General features: G+C 39.5%; 1 protein-coding gene across 1 annotated transcript in view; it reads left to right on the top strand.

Moving 5' to 3' along the window:
• Vav3 (vav guanine nucleotide exchange factor 3) overlaps positions 1-20901 on the top strand; it is a 331496-nt gene that overhangs the window by 258494 nt on the left and 52101 nt on the right. Inside the window, exon 20 of the mRNA XM_032897450.1 lies at positions 17055-17191. Within this exon, the coding sequence (XP_032753341.1) occupies positions 17055-17191 (137 nt within the window). The remainder of the gene's footprint in view (positions 1-17054; positions 17192-20901) is intronic.

Here is a 20901-nt window from a genome sequence, read left to right as displayed (position 1 = left end):
GGGACTAGGATGATCACAGAGTCATGAGCAGGGTCTCGTGTCATGGAAATGCATGATCTGCTTGGTACCATCTTTTTTTAACTTAACCATTCGGGTGTGGTGGTAAATAATAAAAATAGAAAATGCACCAACCCACGCTATTGCCACACTGTGGGGCCACATGGCATCTGTGGGGTACTTTCATCTCAATCAGCAAAATGTCTCAACTGAACTTGCTAAATTTCCAGTTTCCTTCCCACGCTGCCGCCAGCTACTCCTCTGAGCCCTGTAGCGATCTGCCGCCATGGCCAACCCCAGAAGCAACCGCCCTTCAGGTTTCTATGGCGTGAGTTGCTGCCATGCTAGCCCCATTCAGCCATCCACCCACTATGGTTATAGTCTCAATTCCCAGTATCCAGTTAAAATCAAAACTCAATAAGCTTGTAATTTGTCAATCAGATTTATATCAGTAAATTCTCACTCCACAAAACATCCACACAATAAACTCAGAGCCAATTGATGTAAACTGCCCACCTAGATAAGACAAATTGTCCTGTAAAAATCCATCTTTATAAGATGTTCATAACTTCCTGTGGCCCTTTAAGGCCACACAGTACTGGGGTCGACTTTCTCTGCCTCCATCTTGGTTCTTCTACCTTCTGTTCTCTCTCTCTCTCTCTCTCTCTCTCTCTCTCTCTCTCTCTCTCTCTCTCTCTCTCTCTCTCTCTCTCTCTCTCCTTTCTCTGTGCCCGCCTTGCTTTCTCACTGCCCAATCACAGGCCTTGCCTTATCTCTGCCTTCACCCTCATATAGACAACAATCCACATTTGGGCAACAGGGATTTCATTGGAGGATTTTGTTCACTGTCAACACCAACGAAACTAATATTTTAAATTAAATAACCTTTGGCTACAATGTGTCTTAGGGGTAGAGATAAGCAAGGTCTTAGGTCAGTTCCTAGTTTCCAAAGATCACTAATTTTCTAAAACAAAGGTTAACTATACAAATTTAAAATTTACATCAATACATTGTCTCATAATTTGACAACATAATGTAGCTCATTATCATTGTGTCATGTGTCTTCATAGGTGTTTTCTGGGCTTCTATGTTCTTCGAAAATAGAAATGGTGCCTTATTCCAAACCTTGCTATAATTTTCACCCTCCCCACCAATAACCTACTCGACTCCAGTCTTATAACATGATTTCATATTATATCATATATTATTATATAGTATATTATAATAGTCTTCTAACATTATTTTCAAAAGTTTCAGCTTGGTATTGCAAGGTTCTGTGCATACACTGTAGAGTTAACGTAGCCAGTTCCTTATTGCTGTTATCTTACAGTGTTTCCATTCTCTTAACTACTGCACAGAATCAAAAGAACCCTAGTGAGGTTTTAGAAACTCATTATTATGTGTTTAAAATATAAAGGATGTTAATAATATTTTAATATCATTTTACCCAGGACAAACATTTCCTTCACCAGTCACTGGACATCTAAGCTCATTTCACTTACTACATATTGTTGAGAGAGCATCAGTGAACATGGCTGAGCAGCTACACGTGTGGTGGGATGTAGATCTCTGTAGGCCTATGTCTAGGAGGGGCAGAGCTGGGTCATATGCTAGATCTATTTCTGGCTTTTTGTGGAGATCTACAAAAAGCTGATTTTCCCAATGGCTGTACCAGATTACATAACTGTTTTTCTTTTTCTTTCTCAATACTGATATTTGTTTATCCTTTGATATTCTGCTTTTGGTGAGATCTCAAAGAAGTCACAATTTGCATTTCTCTGATGTCTAACGATGTTGAACAGTTTTACAAATGTTTATTAGCCATTCTTTTTGGAATTCTATTCAGATCTAAGGCCTACTTTTTAATTGGGTGGTTTGTTTACTTGATGTTTAGTTTTATGAGTTGTGTATTGCCAATATTAATCCTCTTGGCAATGTAGCTTGCAAAGATTTGTTTCCCATTCGGTAGGCTGCCTCTTTACTTAACAGTTTCTTTTGCTGTACGGGAGTATTGTACTTTTATGAAAGTCTCTACTTGTGTATAGAGGGGCTGTTGTGAATAGGACTATGTCCCTGTTTGCTTTTTCTGTTTGCTTGTCATATGTATAAGACAGCTATTAATTTTGTGTTTTAATTTCATAACCTACTAGTTTCCTGGAGGTGTTTTTCATAGCTAAGAGACTTTGGTGGAGTCCTTAGCATCTCATGTGTCGAGCTTTTCATCTCAAGCAGAAATACTTTGAGTTTTTTCTTGTTCTCTTTGTATCCCATTTTATTACTATCTCTTGTCTTTATTACTATATCTTGTCTCTAGCTCAGACTTCCAGCACTATATTGAAAGGAGTGAAAGAGTGGATGTCATTGGTGTTTTTCCTGATCTTACTGGGTATGCATTGAGTTTTTCTCCATTTGTCATAATGTTGGCTATGGTTCATGATAGATGACCTTTATTATGTTGAGGTATGTTCACTTTATCCCTAGCCTCTCCATGACTTTTATCATGAAGGAATGTTGAAGTTTACCCAAGGCCTTTACTGTATCTATTTAGGTGATCATATGATTTATGTTTTTGATGTGATGAAGTATATTTATCGATTAATATATACTGGATACTATATATTATTATAATCATATAAACTATACGTTGAATCATCTTCCTATAATCTGGAATGAAGCCAACTTGGTCATGATGAATGAGCTTTTTCTGTGATTTAAATTTGGTTTGCAAGTATTTTGTTGAGGATTTTTATATCCATGTCTTGCTTTTTATTGTTGCTTGTGGAATCTCTTTTCTCTGTCAGACTCTAAACTTTGGAAGCAATGTGCTGTTCGTCACATTATTCACATTTAAGGTGCAAAAAATGTTCATGGTCATCTTTGACAGAAAAGAAACCATAGGAAGGAGTTCATGCCTTTTGAAAAAGATGGACAAAAATAAAGGCTAAAAGCTGAAGAGCCAACAAAAATCTTGCTTCCCATGGATGCTTCTATACAGACTATGTATCAGTCTGTTAGAGAGAGCCAGTAGTGTGCGTTTCTCTTTCTATAAAGATATAAATGGATGCCTAAGGAATGGGGCACGTAAATGAGTTTCTTTTCTAGTTAACTTGTTTCAAAGCCAAGTCTTGAAATGCCTTCCCACTCACTTGGGATAATTAAGATGAAAATAACAATTATATAACTCAGCACTACAAAAAAGAAATGACTGAGTTTACCATATTGGAAGTGCGGCTCACTCCAGGTACTGTTATTGAGGGAAGAATAGCCGTGGGAGGGGTATGTAGAGGAAGGAATCTCCCTTCCTCGGCCCCTCACAGTTCAACATGTTAGAACCTGAAACTTGAATAAGAGGGAACATGCCAAAGAAGACAGGGAATGCGACATGGAGGGGGTAAAGTAAACATGAGCCATTATCTGTGAGAATAGCTTTTTGGATGACAAATATTTTTAATTTCAGTCATGGTGGTGTGGGCTTCCACCATATACAATGTCATTTAAATAGTTCTCTGTGGAGACAAGTGGGTAAGAAACAAAGATGTTTTCCCTTTTAAATGCAGTACTTTGTAAGGCTCAGAGTCTTTACCAACTAAAATTCTGAGGACAGAGATAAGAAAGGTCATATTTAACCCCTAGACTCTCCTTGATCTTCTTGGAGTCTTCTTTACCTAATCAGTAGGGTTGTTTGTTTGTTTGTGTTTGTTTTGTTTTGTTTGTAGAAAATTGGTTGCTTGTTTAAATGTATCCATGAGAGGGAACCTCGGTATAGTGGAAAGCAGGTGATTGTGGCCTCACAGAGCAACTGAAGCACAATAGTACCCAAGTGTTTCCTAAAACCCTAACTTCACATACATCATGTAGCTTCCAAGGGGACATGAATAGTTATTATGTAAAAATGTAGTGTTTTCTCACTTAAAAAGTTATGCCTACTATCCATGCTCCTTAGTACTTGAAGGATGAAACCCAGCATTTTGCTCTGTGTTTTGGACATTATGAAGTGCTGAAAACTATAGCATACTTAGGCATGTAAGTGACGATTTTAACTGTCATTTACTCATTTGCGAAAGTCAGTTTCTCTGATGCGCTTATGTAATGCCCATTCCTATTTCCATTGTGTAACTTGGAGACAATTAATCTTTTGCTCTCTTGGTACTTTTTGCAGTTGTTTCTCCTATGTGTCTACCCTGGTACACTTTTGATGTTCTCTGTTTGAAAAGGAGTGGGCTTTCTTCCATTAAAGGTAGATATTGAAGTAACATGCCCAGGGTGGGAACTGAGGCAAAATGACATTTAGAAATTCTCACCTTCTCATCTAAGTTCCAAATGTTCAAGCCAACGGTAGGGTACACACTGCAGCTTTCTGGCTATATTTCTCCCAGGGGCTATCTCAAGAGAAATTTATTTGTTGTTTCTCTTGGAAAGTTCTACTGATAAAGTGTTTGAGGTTTTAAGTGCCTGCATGCACATTTTTAACCACACCTGTGAAGCACTTGCAAGTGTCACTGAATAACAAATATGAAAGTGCTATTTTAATTTTCAGCTCTGTCTCGTGGTTTTGATTAATAGAGTTTCTTCATCATGAGATGCGCTCCATGAATCCCACAGACCTGTCGCAGTCTGCCAGAGCTGTGAGCATCGTTCCATCTTTTGTAGCGGGGTACGGCTTTACTTGACCTTTGTGTCTGAGTCAGGCAACATCAGAAGCACCGTGTTTCAGGTTACGTGAAGCACTGTTGGGTCTATGAGAATAGAAAGCCTGAGGCAGTTCCCTGGATAGAGCGTCAGGAAGGATGAAGTCCTCATGTGCAATGGTTCTTCCTGAGCCCCCCCCCCTTTTCTACAGTGCTCATTATCTGAGGTAGCCAAAAAGGCAGGAACAAAGAGAATGGGGGTTATGAGATGTGAAAGTTTGCTTAAAAACATACAGAGTCTTATTTGGGGACCATGACTTTAAAGATGTGGAATTTGCTCATAAATGTCACTTTGATACTATGTTGACCTAACCTTTGTTAGATCTCCTTGTTTCATAAGATGAAATCTTACTTTAATTACTGAGGCGAAGAAGTTATTGTCTTGCTTGACTCGTGTGTTGTAGGCTATGCTGAGGTTGGAGGTGAGGGAGAAGTAGCCTTTAGCCATTTCCTTCTCTCTGAGGACATTTTCTGGAAAGCTTATTATAGGACAGTCACGGGTGACCAAAGGTATAGAGAAGGAAGGGGCACTGTCATCAGCTCAGGGCGCTAGGGACTTTATTTCATAGGAACTCACATTTATTAACATTTGAGTATTCTTAATGCTTTCTGCTCTCATGATTGCCTCCTATACACCAAACATAGATAAAAATAAAATGGTGGCAATTTAAATAAAGTTAGTTGCAGCAACAATATTTTAGCACATAGCAAGTCGTGCTTGTTAATTTTATTCACTGAAAATACTATTTATACTATGTGTTTCCTGTAGCATTCATGGTAAATAAAGGCCGCATATTTCCTTTTTAAAAGCAATTTAAAATTCTTTGAAATGTAGTACTTTATCAAAGAGTCTTTAATAAAATTTGAAAATACATTTCAAGCGTACTAAAAATCGCACAATGCATTCCTAGTGCTTTGCACTAGGAATGTTTAATATAACATTTTGACTTATTAGATCCTGATTAAAAAGATCCTGTTTCCACAGTCACAGTAGTTTTTCTTTCCTTCCCTTTTTCTTAACCACCTAGTTGGTTTAGCCATAAAGCCTTGACATCACCCAGAGTTGTTCATTAAATTCACAGAGCTCGTTCTCCCATTCCACCTTCTGGCCTTTGGTCTGTTGCTAATTTTCTGCTCATTAGTTGTGTCTGTGTGCTCCTTGCCCAATCAGGTTAGTTTCTGTGACCTGATATCCAGCCATTATCAACATCTGAAAAAACCCTCTCCACTTCTACCATTGAACTAGGAAGTTCTGATATAGTCATTCACTTAGAGATCTGTGGCTTCTTAAATGTGATTGCAGTTAAATAGACTCCCTTGTGTCTGACTACTGCCTGCTTCCACATGAGTTCTAACTGAGAGTTTCCTACCCTCAGCATTGTTTGTCTTGGTGTCAGCGTCTCTGCTTAGGGCTTCCCAGCCACCTGGCTGTCTTCCAATAGCCTTGTCATGAAGTGCAAGAGGACGAACTCATTCCTCTCTGTCCTCTGCTAATTACAAAACTCCGTGTGTAAGGGTCTTCACTCAATATCGCATGCCTATATGTAGCATATTTCATGAATAAATGAAGCATCCAGCGACGAGCCAAGGAATGAAACAAACCTGAAGATGGATGTGTTTTAAATATGCATGGGCTCCAAAACATTGTGTATCTGGGAAAGTACTTACAACTTTGCAAACTGCTTTCAAACTTATTGCCTCACTCTTGTGCAAAACCATCAATTTTGTATTGTTGAGATTCGACAGAAAGAGATGTATATTCTATAAGGATGTGTCTAGTCAGGAGATAGAAAAAGGAAACAGGAGCAATTTAGAAGTCAGGAAAGGGTCTGCTCTATCTGGTATAGATAATAGAATCACCAGACCATATAAGTGGCTTATGGGTCCATCTTTTTGAAGCAGTATCTCCTGACATTTCTTTGAATTTGAGAAGTAATACAGTCTCAGATGGGCACCGTAGGCTTCCATTCTTAATTCTGATCTTACCTATCCATTGGTTGTTTAATTAACAATTAATTGTTATTTGATTCATTTATTCATGTTGTTTAATATAACAGAAGCAGTCAGTGTCACGATTATATTTTTAGTGTTCAAATCTAAATGGTTTTAAGAACAAGTACCATCAATTCTAAAACCTTGGAGGTGATAGGAAAGGGAGGTATTAAAATGTCTGTTATAAAATTCACATTAGACCTCTGCAAAGAAGTGTTTTCTTCTTAAAATCCCCATTCATTGTTATATTTTTATTAGTGGTCCAGTTAGGGGTTAGCACAACAAAGTTGAATGGAACACAGAAGTAAATTTTTTGTAATTTCTTAATAATAAAACATAAAAAGTTTTACAGAAGAAAATATATGGCTTTACCGTCACTAATTATATTCCACAACTTCAAAGGAAAACATGGTATTTTGCTGGTGAAACCCAAAAGAATACTATGCCTAGCTTTTTTCCAAGAGGGATATAACTCCCAAAGTATGTAGGAATGAGGCAGTAAATAAGTGTTGTCAAATGAACTGAAGGGAGTTAGTAGTATTTCTCCATGGAGCCAATATTCAAGAAAATAGTTCTGAACAGTAGTTGCCTCCTTTCTCTCTCACACTTGACGTTGATAAGACCTTTATGCTCTAACATTGCATTGGATACCGATTGCAAGTCCACTGACACTGCAGATAACTGCCTTCTTCATAGTTGAATAACAGCCCCTACCAGCCCATCCACTGTTTAACAGTGTATTCCATACTTTGGTGGTGGGGTCAACAATGAGAGGCCGGCAAAGGACAGTTTTGTTCATTGTCTTGGGAGAGTTTGTCTTCAGTGAGGAGCAAGAAGCATGCGGTGAAGTCAGCAGACTGTGTAACAAGCCAGGAAAATCAGGGTCATCAGTGTTTTAGGGTGAACAAATGAGTGAGGAATCAGTAGTTCAACTATAGGATGATGGGCTGTGTTAGAAGACTGCGTTTTATATTTTGGGTGCTTTTGTAATCTGTAATTGCACATGACCTTTGTGTCAACAGTCCCAGATGTTTTAATTGAGACATGAAGCAGAAGGTTCTCCTTCAGGAGGTCTTTTCTACTCAAGATCATAGTCCTTTTCAAGTGATACAGGAGGATTAGTGAGATACAAAAGAGTTCACCACAATTACAGTACTGGAATGCGTGATGTTTTGTTTATGAAGTCCCGAGGACACAGACAGCATGTTTTCTTTTCTTTATGTAAGTGAACAAAAATAATTTACTCTTAAAAACATTTATCTACGCTCATAACTAACATACATTGGCAATAATATGGTGTTGAATAACATACATTGGCCGCTTGAATTTCAGTGCATCAATTCACATCTTCAGACATCAGTTCATATCATCTCCTTTAGAAGCTGCTCTTCCTGTTGAAGCATGCACACACACACACACACACACAGACACACACACACACGCACACACGCACGCACGCACGCATGCGCGCAATTGTCCTTATTCTTTGAGAATGTCATACAATATATTTTGATTGTACTCCTTCCTCAATTGTCCTGTGATTTAGCCCTAGACACAGATTCACCCCCCATCTCTCCACACACTCTCAATTCTGAGTTCTTTTTGTTAACCTTGGTTTTACCATCATAGATTTTATGGATGAATCATGATTTCTTGGCACAATTTCTTACTATGTCAACATATTATTTCCTTTGTAGTTGCATTTACACTTTAATTATTATCACTTTTATGTTTTTATTATACCCTTAAAAATACAGGTACTATATCTTTAGTATTTTTAAGATGATTAAAAAGAAGAATGTGTCCGACCATGGGGGTGGCTTATTACAATCCACTTGAACGAGATGAAATGGTAATATAATGTTGACATTAAGATAATTAAGCTGTTTATATAAAATAAGATGAGAAGCTAAACATTCAGTAAGAGAATTAGTCCAACCATTAAGTAGCTAAGGAAGAAAACAGTTTGGAAGATTAGGAAAAATCAGCAATTTTTAGTTGATAGGAGAACAAAAAATATTGAGGTTTTAAAGAACAAAAAAATATCAATACTATTTATAAAACCAATATTATATTCAAATTTCAATTTTTATTTTTAATTATTTCTTTTATTTTTTTAAAATATAATGTCCCCTTTTCTTCCCCCCCTTCAACTCATCCCATATACCTCTCTTTATTGTCTTTCAAACTCATGGCTTCCTTTTTTATTAATTATTGTGATATACACATACACACATGCACACACACACACACACACACACACACACATTCTCCTACATGCATAAGTATAGCCTGTTCAGTATGTGTAATGTTGTTTGTATGCGTAATTTCAGGGACTTTCATTTAGTATAGGATAACCAGTTGATGGGATTTTTCTATGGGAAGACCATTTCTCCTTCTTACACATTCCTCAGTTGCCTGCAGTTCTTTGTGTAGGGTTGTAATATTATGGTCTTTCCCAGGTCCACTTCTGCATGTTTATTGTCCTTTCTCAGCTCGTGCTTAGGCAGCCTCATTGATAAGACTTTATTGGTGTAGCTTCTGACATTCTTAGGAGACAGGACATTACAGAAATCTCCCTGATACCCTGGTTTTTACAGTCTTTCTGCTGCCTCATCCTCAATGTTCCCTGAGTCATAGTTGATGAAGATTGTACTCTTAAAAAGGTAATCACATCCAAAGGGCCTGCCTGCTAGTACCATTACTTTGGAGAATAGTCATTATATATGACTTTAAGGAGACATAGACATTCAGTCTATGGGGTCGATTTTTCATCAGGACTGGTTTAAGGAGTGCGAGAAGCCCACAGACTCTTGCTTCCTCCCTTGGTGAGAGCTGAGTTGGGTACAAAAAACAAGAACACACTCCACAGAAAGAAAGTGTGGAGGGGTTGCCTCGGTTGGTGAATTTGTTTCAGATGGTTTTACAGAATCAGTGTAGGAAGGGAGGACTGAAGTGGACCAGACTGCTAAGGCCAGATGTTATCAGTCTTTGCTTTCATGTGGACTCCCAGGCATATTCTACCCTTCAGGTTCTTAGCGTTCATTATTTTTCTTCTTCTTTTTTCTTTCTTTCTCCTCCCCCCACCCCTCCCTGCCTGCTTTTTGAGACAGAGTTTAGCTCTGTATAGCTCTGGCTGTCCTAGAACTTGATCTATAAACCAGGCTGTCCTTGAACTCAGAGATGCTCTTGCCTCTGCCTCCTGAATGCTGTGATTTAAGGCATGTGTCAGCCCCGGCGTGCCTTAAAGCTCTTTTTATTTTGGCCTTCATGTTCGTGGTTCAGGTTGTCCATCAACCCCTCTTCCCCTGTTGCATATGGCTTTCTCTTCCAGCCTTAAGCCTGACCCACTCATCTTCCCTTAGAGAAAACCCTTTCCCCACATACCCCATTACTTTCCAGCCCACCGTCATTTTGTAATTGCTACTTTATAATATTTATATCAGATCCTACTTTTACAACTCGCCTTTTTGTTCATCTCATCATCTACAGTCTGAGATTTGAGAGGTGAACATGGGTAGTCTATATATATAAATATGACTATATTTATAACTGTATTTCCATTGGCTGGTCCATCCCTGCAAGTGAATGACTTGTAAAGTTGTTGAATACATACATGCATGTACCCATAAAGCAAAGGGGGAAGTCGGTTATTGGGAAGCATCTTTCATCGATTTGTTCTCTATAATTCTGTTCTCTTGTCCTTTAGGTTTCTCTTATGAGTGGATTGTTAAGGCCTCATTTTAACTATAGGAAAGTAACAGAGTTCTTTTGGGGAAGACATATGTGATCAGTGGTGGGAGCTCAGCCACAACCTCCTTCTCTTTGGGGTGTCACCTAGAGGTGAACTGAAGCAAGAGCAATACTGATTCTAGCCATGTGGTTGGGTATATATCAGTTTGATTATTAGTTTCATAACTAATGAAAATATGGTGGTTAGCTAGGGGATGCTCTTATTATTTGAAGTCACATGATAGTGTTCCTTTTGATCTTTAAAGGCCTAATGAAAGAGCTCTGAGCTCTGCTCCCCAAATTGTGCCCCTCGCTTACCTAGGAATGAACATTCACTAGGTATGCACAGCATATTCTCCCTGGCTTTTGGTCTGACATCAAGATTTCAGGAAAACATTAGTTTTTTGTTTTTACTAAAATGTTAAAGTACTGGATGGGAGTTTCTACTTCTTTGAAACTCAGTAGGCTATGATGTCTTTTTAATCCATTAAAAATGAGTTTCAAAGGGTGTTATTATATCCTTCACTTTTAATGCACAATTCACTAAGACTTCAGTAGACTCTACCGGAGAGTGGCTAATCTGTTATGAAGCTGGAAGAAGGCTTCTATGCCTGATCCTTGTTTGCATATGAGCAGCGACAATTTCCTTCATTTGACTCATTATGGTTTATAAGAGGAGGCTTCTCTAGATTTTTTTTTTTAATCATTGATGGAAAATGTTCCCTCTGTGAACAATTAGTTCTTTAACGAAAGTTTCTTTTACACCAAATTGTCTGCTTATGTCAGAACAGATGGTTTCCATCCCGAGGCTCCCTTTGCTTCCCAAGGAAGGCTACAAGCACAGGAAGGAGCAGAGCTCTCTTGGAAAGAGACCTGGAAAGTGTGGACCTTCCAGGGGAAGCCCAGCCTCCCCCACTCAGCCTAGTACACAGAGCCTGATGCCAAGATTTCAGGAGGGGCTCAGAGAGTAGTGAGTTGATGAATTAATCAATTGCTTTTGTATGTGCAAAGTGTATGCTGTGTGTGTGTGTGTGTGTGTGTGTGTGGTTTTTGTAAGTGGGTGGAAGCCAGAGGATATCAGCCATTCTGCTTTACCCCTCTGCAGTATTCTCTTGAGACGGAATCTATCATTGGAATCTGTCATTGAACTTGGAGCTTTGTGTTGTGGTTAGGGTTGGGTAGCCAGCAGGCCCTGTTGATCCCCCTGCTTCCCTGCCTTGCCTCTGGGCTGTTTTTACAGGTTTCCAGCCTTGCCCAGTTTCTGCACGGGTGCTTGAGATCCAAATGCAGGTCCTCATGCTTGCACAGCAAGCTCTCTCACCCACTGAATCATTTCACCAGCACCCTGTATGTTGATTTAAAGCGATTTTTGTTGGAATGATGCCAAACACTACTTACTACTTACTTTACTGTAATCATCTCGAAAGCAAGTTTCCTCATGGTGAGTTGGTCATGGGCTGCAGACATGTATCCACAAGAAGGAGATTTCAAAGCCTGCCTAAAGTTTAGAAGTCCCAGCCAAGAAACTAAGAGTGAAAAATCAAACACATATCTCAGGATCCTACACAAGGCTTATTAACCTAAAAAAATAAAATAAAAAAATTCTAAAACTTCTGTGGATAGTACTAGTCTTTAAAAGCCCCCCAACCCCCACAAGGATATCCATGACCCAGTGTATTGTGACTTTTGTATTCAGTCACCTGTGTGTTCCAAAGACCAACAACAAGCTGGGGGAGATAGGAAACTTGTTTTTGTTCTGTGTTGGAGCTGCTGCGCCCAGCACCATGAAGCACTCAAAACACTGTTAATGAATGAATGCATTGGTTAAAACTGTGATCAGTTTCCTCTGATATCTTGTAGGACTAATTATTTTTTAGTGGCTATGTTTTTATTTTAAATTAGGCCTCAGAGGTAAAAGGTTAGCCCATTACTGACAGCCTGTTTGTCTACCAGACAGCATCCCCCTGTAACTTATTGCCCTGGAGAAGCCCATTGCATTTGGGCAAGGACCTCAGCGTGGTGAATGGCTACTACTCTGTGTTGTAGCCGTCACTCTGCCCTGCTTAGAAGACATAGTGCCGGCTCGTATTATTGCCTTCTCTGACATTTGAGGGTTTAAGTGAAAATTGTCAATGAAATAGTTTTTATCTGGCAAGTTTCCAATAAGATTCAACTGAGAATTAACATTTTTAAAAAGCGCTTCAGAGTTCTTGAGGGAATCTGTTTTGAAAAGAACTTTCAGGTCCTCCTTTAAAAGCACTTGATATTTGTGGTTCTTGTTATTGAGGGCCATGATTGTTGTTATTGAGGACGACGTCGACAGCAACAACAAAAACAATGCTGTGTTCGTGTTTCATGTACTTACATGTGTTTTGTTAAACTAGAACTTTAGGGCGTCACAGGGAGTTGACCACTGTTGTAATGTTGTTTCTTTCGTGTGCTAAATCTCCATGTGTAAGAGGATGGGTTGAGGTCTTTACTTTTAGCATAGGATGAAGCAAAATTGCAAATGTAAGCCAAACTTAAAGAGAAAAATTCAGGATGTTGTCCTTTTTTTATATAACAACTTGTTGTAGGGGGTAAAGCGAGCCAAGATAAACGTTTGACTTGAGTTCTAACTTTGGCCAAGATGTTGTCATACTATTCCCTGAAATAACGATAGTTTGTTCTACTCAGTTTTGGGAATTTCCAAGGTGGCTCAAATGTATATGTTAAAAATTGCACGTGGTTATTTTGCTGTTAGTGCCCGAGGGCAGTTGCATTATGAATACTCAGACTTTGATAAACAGCCCGGTGATTGCACCAAGAATCCTGGAGCAGAAAGAGAGCAGACAGCTCTGTATCCACAAAGAAGTGATTTCTTACGTGAGAATGAAGAGTATGATTTGGGTCATTGTCAAAGAGAAACATTGACTATTTGCTTCTGGTTATTAGCAATGAAGAAAGTTTGTTTCTAATCTTATAGTTAATGTTCGTTTTGTTTGTTTTGTTTTTGTATGTCAGAAGTCCTTGATGTGTAGTCCAAAAGGGAAAGTAATTTTATTTATTTATTTATTTTTTAGACTTTAGGGGGTTCTAGGTTGAATGAATTTTTAAAGGCTAAACTACCAAACAGATCTTCCTTCTCCAGAGTAATTACAGATGGAAGGAGGCAGGTCAACGGAGATAGATCATACAGGGAAAGAGACCTTTTAAGAAGACAATCTTGTTGATAAATTGGATGCCACAATGAGTTGACATGGGAATGTGTAGGGTGTGTTCTGCCATGGTCAAGTTTTTTTCCAATTAATTAATTAACTTTGCATCCCAATATCCATCCCCCCATTCCTTCCGCTGCCCCCTTCCACAGCTCGTCCCTTCAATCCCTCCTTTCTTCTCTGAGAAGAGAGAGTTTCTCCTCTTTCCTCCAACCCAGGTTCTGGTATTACCCTACCCTGGCACAGCAAGTCTCTGCAGGACTAGGTCTATCCTTAGTGGGGAAGCCCACTGAGGCCAGACAAGGCAGCCTAGTTAGGGGAATAGGATCCAAAGACAGGCAACAGATTCAGGGACAGTCTCTGCTCCAGTTGTTGGGGATCTATAATGAAAAACAAGCTACACTTTGCTGCATGTGTGTAGGAGACCCTGGTGCAGCCCATGTATGCTCTTTGGTTAGTGGTTCAGTCTCTGGAAACCCCCAAGGGATTGTCCTGGTGAGTTTTAAAGAGAGTTTGGAACCTGTCCAGCAAGCTCTAAGGAGGAGAAAAAGACCGGATCTAAATCAATAGCAAATGCCTAATCCTGGAGTGAGCATCTGCAAATGTAATTTACTGTCTGTTCTTGATCTCATTTATGGAGCGTGATGCCTGCTCTGATAGTAGATTGTGCTAAGTATTAAACTGATAGTAGGCTTCTGATGTGACAGTTTAACCAATTCGTTCTTCCTTTTTAGTAAGATTTTTAATCTCAATTACTGAGTTTATGTTTATGGCAATACTACTGGACCTTATTCTCATATTCTCCCCCCCTCACTCCCCCCCTCCTTAAAGGGACATTTTGGGAAGTAGCCTTTCTTCCCACCAGTGTTGAATGCTGGCCTTGCGCAAGCATCAGAAGCAAGGGGCAAAGTGACCATTTTTATTACACCAATCTGCCCTCATTTCATTCTTTTATTCTTTGATATATTATCTCTGTAGTTCTGTGGCTCTAACAATAGACAATGGTGAAATGGGACATATTAACCCATTAGGAAAAAATAGCCACAGATTATTCTGGTAATGACAAAATATATAAATTCTATTGTATCATTAGGTTACAATTTATTCCCATAGAAAAATCATATTATTCGAAGAACCCTGTATTTGCTAGTTGGTTTGTGACTAAAATGACACTATTTACAGCATCCTTTTGAATATGACCACAGACTGAACCTTCTTTTGGCCAACTTACCAGACTTTTTATTTTAGGAATTGACTGGGCAACCTGTCTCTGTTGATGTGCAATTAGATCGGCTGCCCTTAAGAAAGTAATAGCTGAAAAGATAGAATTAGTAAAAAGGAACAAATCACACCTTAAAAGTCAAGTCCTTTATCACTGCTTTGCAACACAGAGCATTTTCCATGTTCGCCTGTGTATTATTTCCTATTTTAAATGTCATTATTTTACATGTTTATGGCAGTCCAATCTATATAAATAGACCTGAGGCAGTGTCCCTCTAGATCTGACTTTTCATAGCCATGTGTGCAGACTGGACGTTTTTATATTATAATCTGTAATGTATACTTAGTTAGTGAACTGCCATCAGAGCTAATGTGTTTCCCTAAACGTCTATGCATTTTTTTAAATCATGTGTTCTTAAGAATGACTACCTTGGGCATGCTGACAATAAGAGAACTCTCATTGTCATCAGGTGTCACCGGGACAGCTACAGTGAAGGTCACAGCTCTCCTATGACCATGCTATTTAAGGTCAGATGAGTTATTTCAGGCTGAAAAACGATTCTTTCTTGCCTTTAGCATATTTTTAAAAAATAGAATAAAGTTCAATTTGCCTAGGGAGTCAACCAGATCAGACCTTTTCCAAACATTGATGATTCTCAATGAAAACAGACTAAGTACATCTGAGCCCAAACATGGAAGACCCATCATGCAAGAAGACTACGTGTGGAGGAGTGGACATTCTACTGAATCCTCTCTCACATGCTGAGGTTTTTACATCCATTATGAGTATGGGAGGTGTAGATTTCATTTTAGGTTAGTGGTAGCAGTTTTATAGACTGTAAAATGAGCTCTCTGTACTCAAGGCATTTAGCATGTGGGAAACAAGTCTGATGAGTGCTTCACCTTGGGCTCTATAATTTTTTTGGCGGGGAGGGGAGGACAATAAAGTCTGTTGTTTGTGTTAGCGTGCCACCTTACAACATCGGGTAGGGAAACAGTCCATGAAAGATGTAGGAAAAAAAGCCACCATCCCTTCAGGGGTTCTGTAGCACTGAAGCAAAGGGGAGATGTAGCAACTTATCTTGGACCTCCACAGCCATAGCAGCTCAACTGGAGTGAAGGTGAAGTGAATTTTAACCCGTGCCTTCCGTTGACTGGGTTGATAAGAGTGCCTTGACTAACACTTTTGCTCTGTTGCATTTATAGCAATCTGTGATTATGCCCTGCTCTAGCTGGGGAGTAGATGGTTGGTTGCAAAGGATTTTGAGATCTCTGTAGGCTCTTTGCTGGAACAAAGTATCTGGGATATCCAGAAGCGAATGATAGTCACTGGTTCTCCAAATACAGAGTGAAGGGCTTCCATCCAGTTACAATCACACCCCTCAAGTGTAGTAAGTAATAGCCCATGCCCCTAAATGGTTAAGAGATGGCAATGTTTATGAGTGATTTCTAGGAGGGAGAAGCTTCATCTATAAATGAAAAAGTGACTGTGAGGCTGTACATTTGTGAGCAGTATTGGAGCAATTAGGCCCCTATCTAATTGGAGCTGCCTGTTCTCTGAAATGAAATATTGAACTGAGCCCCTCCTTCCACATTGAAAGAAACGCAAGACAGGGATGGATCTGTGTTTTTAATATTGTTGATGCTATTGGCTTAGACATATTCCATTTGTTGGGTCTGTTTTGCAAGCCTAAATTTGAGCCCAGACACTTTCTCCATATAAATGTCTCAAGAATTGCAGTCACACATCCATCACCTCTTTGCTTTTGAATTACAAAGATAACCTTAAGATAGGAGCCTTCTACTGGGCAGTGTGATACGTACCCAGAAAGGGTAAGTCTCCTTAGTGATGAAATCAGCCTATGCCCAAGAGGAAAGTAATAGGCAGAAAGGGTAGAGCTGATGAAAAAATTGATTCTTTTCCAAGACGTGATATGTTTTTATGAAGCAGGCATCAGCTGAGAGAGATTTTTTTTTTAAAACTAAAAAAGAGACTGACAGTAAAGAACGGTATGTGAGGGATCAGGGGATCAAGTTTCTCTTATTCTCTCAGGTGAGGAGGAAGTTAAGAAGCATTCCTTCTGTCTTGCTTCAGATGTTTACTTGAGGTGGGCGCGATTAAACATTTTAATGCTAATAATGGAACCTACTGTTCAATTTCTTGAAGCACGTGTAGCCCCTCCATGCCATTGCCTTTTCTGCTGTAAACTGTGTTATGTATTTCCAGGTTTGCCGAAGATGCAGGTCATTAGGAACTACACTGGCACCCCGCCCCCAGCTCTTCACGAAGGACCACCGTTGCATATCCAGGCAGGGGACACTGTTGAACTTCTGAGAGGAGATGCACACAGTGTATTCTGGCAGGTACTGTCCAGATGATAACTATTTTGATCTAATGGATGATTGGCTACTGAATACAAAATAAACCTCTTGTTGTTAAAAACGGATTATGTACTTCAGCTGCAGAAACCATATATGATATGGTGGGATTACTGTTTATTAACCTTCTCCATGTTTACAATGCCAAGAGTGCCGTGAGTGCTAAAGAAAAACAGTGTCAGTGCTGTGAGCTGTAATTACCATTTTTATTAAAAATTCATACTTGGTTGGAACATTTTCCCAAACCTAGTACCCGTGGGTATGTTCTAACATGCATGGCTTTAATATATTAAGAGTTCAATCCATGGAAAATATCTGACTTACTTGCCAGTGGTCATTTGGGGCTCTGTTTGACTTTGTACACCCACGGTCCCTGGGACTCATCCTAGAGGCTCTCTAAGCAGTATTAATACAATATCTGAAATGTAAGAAGTAATTGATTTTGTTGATATTTGTTAGTGATGAAATCCCATTTTGCTAATAAGCCTACCTCTGATTTAGGCATTTTTGTTGTGATAAATGTGGTATAGTGCTAAGATTTTATAGAGCTGGCTATCAGAATGTTGTAGTTCCTTAAGAGAATCTGCATTTTCTTATATGTGTAGAAACATTTACCAGTAAAGTTGAAGAATGGTTTAACTATTTGTACATTGAGGATAATGGGAGGAGAGGGGGGTTCAGTAGGAAGAATAGCAGGTGAGTGAAATTTGTTCATGGTTAAAGGGAAAGGAAACAGAGAAGGGCCATAGGAGGAAATTGCCCACTGTGCACACGAACATGCATATTTGTTACTGTTTTACTGCCAGAAAGTGTTTAGATCTAATACTGATCTCCACCGTCATTTCAACTGTGGTAGCCATTGGCTTTCCTGAAATCTGAACATTTTTCCCAAGTATTTTTCTCCTCTTATTGATCATCCTCCCCAGAATGGGAAGAGAAAAAAATTCCAAATTAAGTGTGTTGACTCATATCCATGCACTTAGACACAAAACATCTTCATTTGTACCTACAATGTCCCCCTTATTCAAGATTCCTTCTTGAATGTTTGGTCCTAAAATTTCTACTTCCTCCTCTACTGGCATTTAGTCTTAGCACATTTATATGTGCACAGTCTCCATGTTTCAAAACATATAACTCAGTTTTTTGCCTAATTTGTCAGGTTCCCCTATTCCCTCACCATCTTTTTTCTTTTTTTTTCTTTTTTCTTTCTTTCTTTCTTTTTTTTTTAATTAACTTGAGTATTTCTTATATACATTTTGAGTGTTATTCCCTTTCCCGGTTTCGGGCAAACATCCCCTCCCCCTTCTTTATGGGTGTTCCCCTCCCCATCCTTCCCCTTGCTGCCCTCCCCAACAATCTAGTTCACTGGGGGTTCAGTCTTAGCAGGACCCAGGGCTTCCCCTTCCACTGGTGCTCTTACTAGGTTATTCATTGCTACCTATGAGGTCAGAGTCCAGGGTCAGTCCATGTATAGTCTTTAGGGAGTGGCTTAGTCCCTGGAAGCTCTGGTTGCTTGGCATTGTTGTACATATGGGGTCTCGAGCCCCTTCAAGCTCTTCCAGTTCTTTCTCTGATTCCTTCAACGGGGGTCCTATTCTCAATTCAGTGGTTTGCTGCTGGCATATGCCTCTGTGTTTGCTGTATTCTGGCTGTGTCTCTCGGGAGAGATCTACATCCGGCTCCTGTTGGCCTGCACTTCTTTGCTTCATCCATCTTGTCTAATTGGATGGCTGTATATGTATGGGCCACATGTGGGGCAGGCTCTGAATGGGTGTTCCTTCTGTCTCTGTTTTAATCTTTGCCTCTCTATTCCCTGCCAAGGGTATTCTTGTACCCTTTTTAAAGAAGGAGTGAAGCATTCATTTTGATCATCCGTCTTGAGTTTCATTTGTTCTAGGCATCTAGGGTAATTCAAGCATTTGGGCTAATAGCCACTTATCAATGAGTGCATACCATGTGTGTTTTTCTGTGATTGGGTTACCTCACTCAGGATGATATTTTCCAGTTCCACCATTTGCCTACTTAATTTCATAAAGTCATTGTTTGTGATAGCTGAGTAGTATTCCATTGTGTAGATGTACCACATTTTCTGTATCCATTCCTCTGTTGAAGGGCATCTGGGTTCTTTCCAGTTTCTGGCTATTATAAATAAGGCTGCTATGAACATAGTGGAACATGTGTCTTTGTTATATGGTGGGGCATCTTTTGGGTATATGCCCAAGAGAGGTATAGCTGGATCCTCAGGCAGTTCAATGTCCAATTTTCTGAGGAACCTCCAGACTGATTTCCAGAATGGTTGTACCAGTCTGCAATCCCACCAACAATGGAGGAGTGTTCCTCTTTCTCCGCATCCTTGCCAGCATCTGCTGTCACCTGAGTTTTTGATCTTAGCCATTCTCACTGGTGTGAGGTGAAATCTCAGGGTTGTTTACACTGAAAGCTAAAGTTGTCACGGAACTAGTCTGTGCTCAGTCTGCACTCAGATGCTTCTGCTCTTGTTCTAGCCACAGTCTAGAAACCCTACAAAAACCTATGCTTCACCTTCATCAATAATGCTATGTGGAAAACAGAAGAGCAGCTTGGAGGTATATGATAAACCATACACATTTAAAATATATAATTTTTAACTTTTGACATGTGCATATCTCTCCCTCCTCCTCCCCCTCCCCCTCCTCCTTCCCTCCTGCCCCCTCTGTATTAGCTCACTATAGTTAAGGTAATAAACACATGCACTACCAATATCAAGTGAGTTTTATGTTCATTGATGATGTTCTTCCAGTTTCTACCCTAAGGTCACCATGGTTCTGCTTTCAGATGTTTGTACTTTTTAAAAATATTATGTTTTCTTTTTGTATGGTGTTTTAGTATAGTGTGTGTGTGTGTATGTATGTGTGTGTGTGTGTGTGTGTGTGTACATATGTGCATATGTAGGTTGTTGAGCTACTTCATGCTAATGGAGGCCACAGGGAAAAAGTCTCCTGTTGTGTCACACTGTGCTGTGTTCCCTTGAGACACGGTCTTTCACTGAACCTGGAGCTAGACTGGCAGCCAGTGAGTCACATCGGTCATCTTGTCTCCAGCTCCCACAGTGCTGGGGTCACAGATAGGCAGGAGCATGTCCTGCTTGCTACCTGGGTTCTTAGGATTTGAGCTCAGATCCCCAAGCATGTGCAGCCAAGAGCTATTCCACACTGAGTCACCTCTCCGGACTACGAGGAACTTTTTTTACATCGAGCTTTTTTATCTTATAACTACTCAATTTCTGCTAGAGTTTTCTTCACCATACCCCATCAGAGGTTTTAAATAAACAACTATGTTTGCTTCCTCCTTTCCAGTCTAGATACTTTGAAATGATTTCTCTTACCTTGCAGCAATGGCTACATCTGTACAGTGTGAAGTGATAGTGACTAGAAAGTCATTGCTATTTTGCTGATCTGAGGGAAATGACATCATACTTTGCTACTGAGTATGATGTCACCCAGGAAGTAGGACAATTTCTTCCAAGTACAAACTAAATCTCTCTAATATATCTGTTTCTCTAGTAAACAACTGCCTGTTCTCACCTGATTCTTCTTTACTGAGTTAAGATAGTTGGTCTCTTTCTAAGAATTTGTGCAATTTGTCTGTGATTAAATTTAATCGCCTGCTGTTCAGAATATGAGTTGTTGATGTAGCCTCTATAGTCACTTCTGTCT

This window comes from Rattus rattus, chromosome 3 (genome assembly GCF_011064425.1).
Source record: "Rattus rattus isolate New Zealand chromosome 3, Rrattus_CSIRO_v1, whole genome shotgun sequence".
NCBI classification, from domain to species: Eukaryota; Metazoa; Chordata; class Mammalia; order Rodentia; family Muridae; genus Rattus; species Rattus rattus.
Note: the sequence above shows the minus strand (reverse complement) of the source record. Positions and strands in the feature narration are given on the sequence as shown.